The 12167-nt window shown below is 54.7% G+C and overlaps 1 protein-coding gene and 1 non-coding gene across 2 annotated transcripts; both read right to left on the bottom strand.

The window, feature by feature from the left end:
• Positions 1-292: 292 nt before the first annotated feature.
• On the bottom strand, positions 293-364 carry TRNAC-GCA (transfer RNA cysteine (anticodon GCA)). Its single transcript has one exon. It is a non-coding gene; the product is annotated as a tRNA-Cys (tRNA).
• Positions 365-681: 317 nt separating this feature from the next.
• ARL5C (ADP ribosylation factor like GTPase 5C) lies at positions 682-6495 on the bottom strand. Its single transcript, XM_028128759.2, has 5 exons — positions 6428-6495; positions 4928-5075; positions 3754-3837; positions 3073-3224; positions 682-1503 (listed from the first exon to the last, which is right to left on the bottom strand). Exons 2-5 carry the CDS (start codon positions 5069-5071, stop codon positions 1455-1457), a joined length of 429 nt encoding a protein of 142 aa, XP_027984560.2. The 5' UTR covers positions 5072-5075; positions 6428-6495; the 3' UTR covers positions 682-1454.
• Between the last annotated feature and the right edge of the window lie 5672 nt (positions 6496-12167).

The raw sequence follows: 12167 nt of genomic DNA on the forward strand, positions 1-12167 counted from the left end.
TCCACATGGGTCAACCCGAAGGTCCGAGTCCTCCCTCGTGATGCATTCCACTCTTAGACACGCTACAGTCCGCATGGGTCAACCGGAAGGTCCAAGGCCCCCTCTCGCAATGCATTCCACTCTCAGACACACTCGCAAGTGAGCTTGTGGATTGGGCAGGGCCTGGGCCTCCGTCCTCAGTGACTGCAAAAGAGGGTGGCTGGGCCCGAGGCCGCAATCTCCTGTCACCTCTAGGAGGACTTACAGAAATTGACTGCAGAACCAAGAAAACTGGAAAAACCTGAGTATGCAGAGGGGGCACCCGGATTTGAACCGGGGACCTCTTGATCTGCAGTCAAATGCTCTACCACTGAGCTATACCCCCGCCTTGTAATGACGCTTTTGTTAGGATCATTTTCTTTGGAATAAGGACATGGTATTAATTTGTGTTTTTATTTGAGGCTTATGCCAGAATAACTTAATGGGCCTGCTAGAATTCCTGAGTTCTTCCTTCACAATCACGCCTCAGGAAAACCATCCCTGGTCTTGTGGGGTAATAGCGCTGCTCCCTGTATATAGGGCAGCCTGCGTTTCCATCCTGTCTCCAGCTCAACCTAAATAAGACCCTGAGCTTTTCCAACCCCTAAGAACCCTTACTCAAGCAGGCAGAAATAAGAAGTGAGTACTTTTCAATGCCATTTATTACACCTTTATAAAAAAATTTAAAACTCTAATACAATGCAAAACAAAATCAATACAAAAAGACAAACAAGATACACGGGTTCTCTGGAAACCTGGGTCACTTGGCAGGAGTGGGATTTACATTGGAAGGACACTGGGAGTTAAGGGCATAGTTGGTGTGGCTTTAAGCGCAAAAGCTGTGGTCGGAGCCGAGCCAGCACCTCAGGGAATGGGAAGGTGGGAGGAGTGGAACTCCCTGCAGTGCCAAGAATTGTTCCCAGTCCCACTCCCTCTCCCTTCCCAGCTGCTTTTGGGTCTGCCTTCCTTCCCCTGAGCCCACTCCCTTTACCTTCTAGAATATCCTTTGCCCAAAGATGGCTGAGGGGCCAGAAAACTGGGGTGGGGGTGAGGGGTTTAGGGTGGAGGGTGGAGGTGGGGAGGGTTCTAGGAAAGAAAGCCTGTCTCTTACTCTGCCCCTCCATTTTTCCTACGGAACTGAGGGGAGGAGGCTCCACTCCCTAACCCACCCAACATCTCCCGGCGTCTCCAAGAAGGACGCCTGCTTCCCTGGAGTGCGGGGCAGCTTCACCTGCTGTCCTGTCTGCAGCAATTCGGGGTATACAGTCTAGCTCCTCTGTGGGGAGTTAGGTGGGCAGTGGCTTCTCACTGTCCATCGCTGTGCCTACTCCCACCAGAGAGAGAATCGTAGAAAAGTAATAAATAGTCACTTGGGTTTTCCACCCAAGTCGTCCATGCTAAACCCTGAAGTTCCTGGTTGGCCTCCGACTGGGACATCAGTTGGCAGTGGCCCGAGATTGCATCCACTGGAGCCCAGCAAGCAGCCTGCAGGACGGGAGGGACGGAGCAAGGGTCAGTATATCCCAGGAGGATGATGGCCTTCAAGCCTCCAGCCCCTGCCCAAAGCCAACTGAATGGGGCAACTGACGTTACAGCAATCTTTCAGTCAATACTATAAACAGACTGAGTGTGTGCTATGCACCAGCTACTGTGCTAGGCACTGTGGTTACCGGTGAAAACACAGACACGCCCTCTGGGGCTTACATCCAGCAGAGGAGGTAGATATTAAACAAATGATCACGCAAATAATTCCATAACTACATACTGTAATAAAGGTTAGGAAGGAGATGTACAGAGGCCTCTGGATGTCTGGGAATCAGCGGGACTTCTCTAAGGAAGGGGCCTGGAGACCTACCTTAGCAATGTCTTTGGGCAAATCTCTAGTGCCCCCTCCCCACCCACTCCTTCGAAGGAGGCAGGGCCAGGGTGACTTCAAAGGCCTGGGAAGAGATCCCCATAAGCAAGATCTCCCATTAGACTGTTAGCGACACCAGAGCAAAGGGGGGGGGGGATAGGGTGGTCTTGGTCATGTCTTTAGCACCTGGTACAGTGCATGGCACATGGGGGTACAGTGCATGGCACATGGGGGTACTTAGGAAATGCTGGTTGAATTGAACTGACTGTGACTGGGGGGTGAGGGGGTTCTCTTGACCCAGGAGGTAGCAGGAGACCACCAGAAATGTGTGGTTCCTTGGCTGACCTGACCAAAGCCTCCCCTTCTTTAAAGGGACGGGCTCTCTCCAGACCGGATACAGGCCCTTTCTATATGACCGTGACCTAGCGCCTTCACATCCCCCCGCCCCCTGCCATGTACTTCCAATCTTCTTTCCTACCTGACTTCCCCTGAGCACTTAGCACTTTTTAACTTACTACATATATTTTTATTTTTATTTTTATTTTTATTGTCTGTTTCGTCTCCCCCCACCCCCTCCCCCACGGGAAAGTAAACTCCATGAGGGCAGGTATTTTTGTCTGTTTTGTTTACCGGTGTTTCTCCAGGGGCCTAGAACAGTGCCTGGCACAAGTAGGTGCTTAATACACGTTGAATGAATGAACAGTATCACTTACTCTCTACAGAAACTCTGGGAAGGAGTAGATTTAATCACCCTCCTCTTGAGTCGGTAAACTCAAGGTCAAAAGAAGTCTGTGATTTCTGCCTCCAAGGCTTGTCCCAGGTCTTCCCATGGCTACCTCCTCTTCATTCAGATCTCAGCTCAAAAGACATTAGTAGAGGCTGTCCCTCACCACCAGAGCTAAACCAGACCCATCCCCACCCCTCTATCACTGTGGTCCAAGTTCACGTTCTTCATAGCACTTATGAGTACCTAAAACGTGTGTGTGGGGGTGGACTGTCGCCTCTCCACCCCCCTAGAACAAGCTCCTGAGAGCAGGGGCTCTCTCGCTCCCTGCTTACCCACAGCATCTCAGCTGTGGGGAGGTGCGCAACGGACTTGGCTGTGAACCAGATTCTGACAGGAGAGGCAGGAGCATGTTCTGATGGTCAGTCATTCATTGGTGCCAGTCCCAGGAGGTCCAGGCGGGACAGCCACTAACCCTTCCCCGGTGAGGGCACAGCAGCCCTGTATGTGCCATGGGTGGTCTTTGATGGCACTAAGGGTGAGGAATTGGGAGATCTCCACGGTGGTCATGGAGTCCTTCAGATCCTGCTTATTGGCAAAGATCAGGACAGAAGCATCTCGCAGAGCCTGTGGACAGAGGAGCCCAGCTCCAGTCAGCCTCCCAGGGCCCAGCCTCCCCCCCCCCCCAGTGCCCCTTGAGTGTCCCCTGCTGTCCCAGCAAGAGAAGCCCGAGCCCAAGTGGGGTGGGCATGGGGGCCTGTCCCAACATAGCAACCCCTGCAAGTGACACTGACAGCTCACAGACGCCTCCAAACCAGCTCATGTAATCCCTGACAGTCCCGTGACATAGGAATTTGATGATTCTCCCCAATTTATCACTGGATAAACAGAATTAGAGAGGCAAAGCAGCTTGTCCGGGGTCCCACCGTGAGTGGGACATGGTTTCAGAACCTGGACCAGCAACTTTGGCTTCTGTGGTCAACTGTGCGGAGGGCGTTATGGCCCTTCATCGGAGCTAAGCTAGCCCTGCCCACGCTGCTGAGCTGGAGGCTCTCAGAGACGGAGTCATCAGGAATGAAGCTCAGAGAGGCCAAGTGAGCAAGCTGGGGTCACACAGGGGGCACACGGGGCCCTCTCCCAACCGCAGGGGGCTTACCTCATGGGCCAGCATCTTGTACAGCTCCTCCCGAGTGGTCAGCAGCCGGTCCCGGTCCGTGCTGTCGATCACAAGGATGATGAACTGGCCAGCAGAGGGGAACCATGAGTGGTGGGCTTTCTCTCTGGTGAAGGTGCCCTCTGCCCAGCCGTGCTCCCCACTGGCCTCTGCACTACCTGATGCGAGTCCCACGGAAAACAAACTGTCCAGTCTCGAGATCTCGCTGCCCTAGTCCCATTGCTTTTTTTGTTTTTTTTTCTTAAATTTATTTATTTTTGTTCTAGTCCCATTTTAATTCCCTTTTCCAACCAGACGTGGGGAATACATAGCATAACCTCAGATTTCATGCCAGAGGCTATGCCCTGGGCATTCATGAGTCCGTTTAGGCCTCACCACAGCCCTTTGGAACAGAAACTGAAGTTGACCCTTGAACAATGTGAGGGATGGGGGCAACCGACTCCCACACAGCTGAAAATCTACATATAACTTTGGACTCCCCAAAACTTCAGTCCTCGGTATCCGCAGGGGACTGGTTCCAGGGGCCCTGTGGATACCAAAATCTAGGGGTGCTCAAGTCCCTTATAGAAAACGGCATAGGACAATGCATACAGTTGGCCCTCAGCGTATGTGGACTCCCAACCGCAATGCCAGTCCCCGGAACGCAGAAGGCTGTCTGTCTATATATTGAAAAAAAATCACCTATAAGTGGACCCATGTTGTTCAAAGTTCAAGGGTCAACTGTATTATTATCTCCATCTACAGATGAGGAGACTGAGGGGGACCAAGGTGACATATCTTGCCCTCAGCCGCACATCCGGTGAGTGGAGTGCTGGGACTTAAACTCGGCCTTCTCGTTCCAGGAGTGAAACCACTGAATTCTGCTGCTCCCAGGGTGAGTAAGTAAAACCCCCGGAAACAAGGGTCTACCCCATTCCAGGGCATCAAACGGAAAAGTGCCAGCAAGCAGACAAAGCTGCGAGGAGATATTCAAAAATGTTCACAGGCACCGTGCTGTGTTAAGTATTTGACCGGCATGCATTAGCTATTGGTTTATTATCCCATTTTCACAACGACTCAGGGAGGCCATAAGCGGGGAACCAAGGCTCAGAGAGGTCACGGAGCTAACTACCATCACACAGCCCCGCCAGCCCCGCCAGCCCCGGGCCCACCGCACCTCCGTGTTGGAGAAGTATGTGTTCCAGGTGGAGCGCAGCGCCTCTTGGCCCCCTACGTCCCACATGAGAAAGTGGGTCTTCCGCAGAACAACCTCCTCCACGTTGCTGCCGATGGTGGGACACGTGTGGACCACCTCGTTCATCAGGCTGGGGGAGCAGGAGAGGCGACCACGAGCTCAGCCCCGCTCACTCCCAGCTCTCACCTCCGACCTTTCTGCTCCTAAGTCAGGCTGAATCTAGTTCAGAAGAAATCAGCCCCGGGGTGGACCGAGCCTCTGCTGAGCAGGAGTGAGACCAAGTCCTGCCCTGGCTTGGACCCCAGAGAGGGGAGACTTAATGGAGCAGTCTCCCCAAGCTTTAAAATGCAGTTGAGTCACCTAGGAGGCTCATTAAAATGCAGATTCGGACCCAGAGGGTCTGGGCTGGGGCCCAGCGCTTTGCACTTCTAACAAGCTTCCGGATGATCCATCGCTGCTGGTCTGTGGGCCACACTTTGAGTAGCGAGGGATTAGACAAACGAGACAGACACACGTGAGGGCCATCCGAAAGGTGCTCTGGCCATAGTGACAGAAAACACACACCCTTTCACCCGAAAGGAATTCCCCCAGGACCGTGGTCGGCAAACTGCAGCTCGCGAGCCACATGCGGCTCTTTGGCCCCTTGAGTGTGGCTCTTCCACAAAATACCACAGCCTGGGCGAGTCTATTTTGAAGAAGTGGCGTTAGAAGAAGTTTAAGTTTAAAAAAGTTGGCTCTCAAAAGAAATTTCAATCGTTGTGCTGTTGATATTTGGCTCTGGTGACTAATGAGTGTGCCGACCACTGGCCCAGGAGATCTGGGAAGTAACTCCCTGTGCTCTTGGAGTGAGAGGTGAGAGAGAAACTTCCTTTTCGCTGTATACTCCTGTACTGTTAGGGTTTTTCTTTTCTTCTAATTTTTAAAAACCATTTCTAGGTGTCACTTTTTCAGGGGAAAATCTGAACTAAGTAAACACTCTGGAGGCTCCAGAACAGGAGAGATACCATCCAGGGAGTGAATTTCGGGGAAAACTCCGATGGGTAATTACTCAGCACATGTGGGTCCAGACTCTGCCGGACCAAGAGCTACGGAGCCCAGCGGACCCAAAGCTGGCCCTCCCTGAGGGTTTGCAGAAGGAAGGCCGAGGCCAAGGTGGCGCGCAGGAGTGCAAAAGAAGGGACCCGCCGCTAGGGGGCAGAGAAGAGCAGGGAGGCGGGGAGAACCTGCCTGCCCACCAGCGTCAGCCGGGAGCCGAGTTTGGCAGGGGCCGGGGGTAGATGGCGGGGCGCAGTGGGGTTGCCCATACCGAGCAGCATTCGAGTGCCAGGTCGAGGGGCCACTGAACTATCCCAGGAAGGTCCCACTAGCGTTCCCAAATCACTCCTCCCGGGAACCCAGGGAAGCGCTCCGGTGATTGGCCCACATGTTTGTCAGTCTGGTGGACAAGCACAAACCCCGCCCCCCACCCCGGGAGTCACTTACAACTGGTAGAGGATGGTGGACTTCCCTGCATTGTCCAGTCCCACGATGATGACCTTGTGCTCTGGAGGCATCCGAGGGAAGGGCAGGGTCAGGGCCCAACGCGATGACCAAGGGACTGTGTGACCCACTAGACCTCCCACGAAGGACGCAAGTGTCCCCAGCAGGCTGGGGGACTTCCCCATGGTACCACTTCTGCTCCCCTGCCCCCATCTCCCACTCACCCCCAAAAAGGGGGGGAGGGGACACCAACAGGACAGGTTTCTTTCCCACGGCCCCGGACACCAGCCCCACCTCCCTCGCTCCACAATTCCAGAAAAGTGATGTCTGAAAGGGTCCGGGGAGCTCAGGGCTTGTCAAGACCTGGAGGGTCTGGGGAAAGAATCGAGCGCGAGGTCACCATCGCAAGAAACCGGCGGCGGGGTCTTCTGCCCCGAGGAATGCGGCTCGCCCAGCCCTGTGCCCTGGGGCGCCCCGAAATCCGCGGCCCGCGAGGAGCAGGCAGGGAAGGGGCAGGGGAGCCTGCGCATCAGGCAAGGAGCGCCCATGCAGGACCCTCCCGGTCCCAACGCATCCCAACCCCGGGATACGCGGGTGGGAGCCGGATCGAAGCGATCGCTTGGATGCCCTGTGCGCCCCTTACCCTGTTTCCCGAAGATGCCCATCAATTTGGCCATCAGTTGTCCCATGGCGCGTCCCGGGCCAAGCAGGTGCAGGACTCAGTGGCCTTCGGGGGCCGGGGTTGAGCCCTGGCGCTTGGAGCCCCGCCCCCGGGGGAGGGCCAGACGGGGTCTGTGAGGTCCCGGCAGCCTCCGGAGTCTCCTGCAGGGCCTGGGAATTCCCTGAAACGCTGAGCCCTCCGGGGTGCTACGGACGTCATGTTGACACCAAACTACTGTCCAGAGCCCCAGAGGTGCAAGGAAAATGGGGTGCAGACTCCACATCCTCCCCCCTCCCCCTGAGAAAATTCCAGAGTTCTCTGGGTGGACTGCTCCCCCACGGCAAATCCAGGAGACTCAGATGGTCTTCCAGGACCGCGTCCCAGCTCTTCCTTCTCCAAGTGCCACGTCTGGAGCATGAGGCTAAAGCAAAACCCTTGGCCACCCACCTTCTCCACCGACTAGCTGTGTGGGGTAGATGGGGCTCCCTGATCCTCTCTCTCTGAGCCGGGGGAATATTTTGACCCTCAACAGATCTCAGGCTGTCCACTTGTGTGGGTCTTGTAGTTCCCGAAGAGTCTCCCTCCCTTTGCAGGTCCCTTGGAGACTGGCAACGTCTATGATTTACTGACAAACCGCCTGCTCAGGCACAGCTCCCTCCACCCAGGGGGTAGGCATCTGAAGACAGGGATGGAGCAAAAAAGACATCTCTTGGCCACAAACCCTACAGAGGGATTCCAGATACCAAGACACGGCGGCGGCAGAGGAGGAACAGGAAGGGGGAGCCGCTAGTTGATGTTTGTGAATTTCCTTCTTTGCTTAAACTGGGGAAAACCAGAAAACAAAAAGAGAAGTGGGGAAGGCAAAGCAACCGCAGGCTGCAGGGCGGTTAAGAGGCACCAGCCATCACCCAGTGCCGTGGTCGGCAAACTACGGCTCGCGAGCCACATGCGGCTCTATGGCCCCTTGAGTGTGGCTCTTCCACAAAATACCACGGCCTGGGCCAGTCTATTTTGAAGAAGTGGCGTTAGAAGAAGTTTAAGTTTAGAAAATTTGGCTCTCAAAAGAAATTTCAATCGTTGTACTGTTGATATTTGGTTCTGTTGACTAATGAGATTGCCGACCACTGCCCCAGGGGAATTGTCTCCTTCCGCCCCTCTGCTCTCCGACAGCCCATCAGTGCGCTCTCTAACTGGTCTCCCTGCCTCTGTCTCCCCTTACCAAGGCATCTCACAGCCCTCAGTCCTGTTAACCTTCCGAGTCTGTTACTCCACAACTCATCAACCTTCCATGGTTCCCTATTGCCCACTGGGTTCCGATCAGTCTCCTCACCTGAAATTCAAGAACCTCCATGGATAGCCCCCACCTGCCTTTGCGGCTTAGCTCCCATGTTGGCTCCAACGGTCCTTGCTCACACATGCGCAGCTCTTTCCAAATGTGCTTTTCCTTCTGCACCTCCGCCACCTGAATGCCTTCCCCTCTTTCAGAAAGGAGGGTTCCTGAGGCCCACCCCATCAGCTGCCTGCCATAAAAGCCACCTACTTCCCAAGCTCCGGCCTGGTTCTCCAGCCACATGGGGCTTCTCTCCACACTGGGACTGCGGACTGGACTGGCATGCCTGTTTCTTCCCATCATCTGTGAATCCTAGAGGGCAGGGTTCATGTCGTGTTCACTCGTATACCCCCCCCCCCACCTGGTCCAGTGCCCGGCCCACCGTAGGAATGTGTTGCTATTGGATTGAAGGACAGTGAGTTAAGCTATAACCTGAGAAATGGTTTTGGAGCATTAAAAAAAGAAGTGTCACCGAATCCGGTTTGGCTCAGTGGATAGAGCGTTGGCCTGCGGACTCAAGGGTCCCGGGTTCGATTCCGCTCAAGGGCATGTACCTTGGTTGCGGGCACATCCCCAGTAGGGGGTGTGCAAGAGGCAGCTGATCGATGATGTTTCTAACTCTCTATCCCTCTCTCTTCCTCTCTGTAAAAAGTTAATAAAATATATTTTTTTAAAAAGTGTCAGTACAAGTTGAAGAGAATGGAGGAAGACAGGGAAGTTTGTGGAGAAGAGAGAAAAAAATTCAAGTTCTGTGGTGTCCGTGACCCCCAAGTCTAGGGCTCATTCCCCGCAGATTCCTAGCAGAGTTAGAAGGAAGAAGAATAGCTAGCAGAGCCCGTCTGGCTGATTTCATTTCAGCCCTAGGAAAAAAGGATCTGGGGCTGCGGCTGGGTGCAGGAGGGTGAGGGCACAGGAGGGTGCTGAGGGAAGCAGCAATGTGTTAAGCATTTTCACCATCTGTTTCCTGGGGGTGGGGGTGGGGGTGGGGGTGGGGGACCTCTTTGTGTGCCCTGCCTCCTCCTCCACCACCACCACTTGCAGAACTGAAAGTGACATTCGGCAGCTGGAGCACATGCAGTAAACAGGCCAGAGCCCAGCCTTCGCGGGGAGGCCCAGAGCCTGCATCTTAGGGGCACTTCATTCACTTCTCATTCATTTGACAAATATGAGTCAGGAGGTAGGGAACATGCCAACTAGACAAAACAGGCCCAGTCTGGGTCTTATGAAGCTTACTGTCTAGTGGCAGACAAATCCACGTACCAAAAACAAAACCACTAAAACAAACAAACACACGCCCGGGGAGGCAGCGGATGGGAAGGCCTGACTGAGAAGGGCGCCAAGGCCTCTTCTCCGAGGACGTGCTCACTGGAGCTAAGTCAAGCTTTTTCTCTCGAGGACTGGACGGGAACACGCCCTCCCTTCTGGGCCGTCGTGTCCCCGCTCAGCTCGTTTTATTTTTGATTGGTGGGTACCTTCAGCCACACCTGGGACGGAGGCTCGCTCTGGTGCAGAACATATTGCAAAGACAGAAGCAGCTCGTCAGGTGTGTGTGTGGGGGGCAGCGCCTCAGTTCCTGAACCTCAGTTCCTGAACCTCTCTGGGCCTCATCACAGCCAGCTTCATGGTTGTTGACATCCCGTGCTGACTGTGTCGGTTGAGGGCTTGTGGTTACCAAGAGACAAGCCTCTCTCTCTCTCTCTCTCTCTCTCTCTCTCTCTCTCTCTCTCTCTCTCTCGCCTCCCAACATCTCCAAGCCACCCAGAGATGCCCCTGCCTGTATGTTCTGGGCAAATGCAACTTCAGGCAGAAGGCACATGGGGAAGAGACACATATTCAGATACCTGTTCCTCCACCTTCCCCGCTCCGCTCCCAGAAGCTGGGCCATCCTGGGGGCGGGGAATGAGCCCTAGACTTGGGGGTCACGGACACCACAGAACTTGAAATCCAAAGATCTGAGTCCAAGTCCTTGCTCCAGTGCCATGTAACCATGGACAAGCGGCTGGATCTCTCTGAGCTTTATCTGTAATTGGTAGTTAATAACCCCTGCCCTTGGCATAAAAACACCAGGCTCCACGCAGGACGGAGCGCTCTGCCGAGCTCCTGACCAAGCACTCGGCTGTCTTCTGCTCTTCCCCTCTGGGATGTCCTCCTACCGCACCATAAACCCACCTGTCCAAAGCTAGGTGTTGTTTCTGCCTCTAACTTGCTTTCTCTCTACAACCCACAGTCACCCCAGACACCTCCCTCTCACTGCCCACCTCCAATTGCTCTTCAACAGCTCTCCATTCTGTTAGACGTCTCTGAGAGCCACAGCCTCCTTTCCCACTCCACTGCTGCGGTCTAGTGCAGGCCTTTCTCATTTCTCACTTGGAGTATTGCAGGTTTCCAGGCTAGACCCTCCAATCTATGCTCCAATCTGCAGTCAAGGCAATCTTGCTCTTGCTGCGTGCAGCCCTTCGATTTCTTCAGGACAAAGCCCAAACTCCTTAATGTGACTCAGGGTCCACGGGGACCCGCTCCTGCTGACCCTTCTCTGACCACACCTTAAGAGCATGCTTTGCTAGTGAAGTCCAAGAACATGTCCTGTGTGTCACCCGTCTCCTCTGCCTCCAACACTTGCCCCACTCCTCTGCTTCTAGCCTCTGCTCAAGCCTTACTTCCTTCAGGAAGTTTCTCCTGGTCTCCTCAGATTTAGGGGACTCAAGCCCTGACCCCTGTTCCAGGTTCTCCCAGAACCCAGTGCTCCCCACACTGTGCTGTCCTGAATTGCCTGTGGCTCCCACTTAGACTTGTGCCTGGTACGTAGTAGGTGCTCAGCAAACGTTTGTTCAGTGATTTAACACGGGAATGGATGCACTGAAAGACAGTGCAAAGAGCACAACACTGGGAGGCAGAGGCTGGACTCCAGTCCCAGCAGCGCTAGAGGACCCTGGGTGGCCAGCCACTGGACCTGCGGGCCTGCCCCGTTCCTCTCTCCCCGGGTCTGCTAACCCCTCACCTAGGGAGGTCTGTTGCCCACTCTACACACACACATCAGCACACAGAATAGAGGAGCACTCAGGTTAAAGACCCAGGGGCTCACCCTTCAGGTCCAGCACCACCCCAGAATCAAGAACCAGGTGCTACGAGACAGGATACAGGCGACAGCGGTAACCACCTTCGGAAGTCCGCCTCCTGCCAGCTGCTGAGGGCAGGAACCGGCAGTCACCTGCTGACTGTCTTTCTCTGAAGCTGGGGCTGGGGCAATCCCCATTCTCTCTGCCCCTCCCCCAAGGCTGGTGAGCAGGGGCTGGGAAGGGGGTAGTTGTGGGGGCTTCAGGGGAGAAAGCCAGACTCAGTCCCTCCCTCTCCTGAGGTGTTGGGGAGCAGTTGAGGCCACAGGAGCGGAACAAGCACAAGCCTTTAACCTTGTGCCAGTGGGTCTGGATCTCACCCACTGCACGACACCCCATTTCTCCACCTCAGCTTCCCATTTCCCCTGGCTCTGCTTAAGGGGAGATGGGTTCGGTGCAGAGTCTGGCGCTGAGTGGGGACTGAGCCTGGCTACGCAGCTCAGTCAGGTCTGAGCGTAATGCATCAGAGTCACAAATCAGCCTCATCTCCTGTGGAGTAAACAACTCCAGACACAGCGTCCTCCGGCACCCACCCCCCCACCCGCGGGAACAAAGCAGGCTTGGGAGGCCGCCGCAAAGGACAGGATGGCGGTTTTATATGTGGAAAATACTCCTGGGGGAGTAAAGACGAACAGATGG

Source organism: Eptesicus fuscus, chromosome 20, assembly GCF_027574615.1.
Source record: "Eptesicus fuscus isolate TK198812 chromosome 20, DD_ASM_mEF_20220401, whole genome shotgun sequence".
Taxonomy (NCBI): domain Eukaryota; kingdom Metazoa; phylum Chordata; class Mammalia; order Chiroptera; family Vespertilionidae; genus Eptesicus; species Eptesicus fuscus.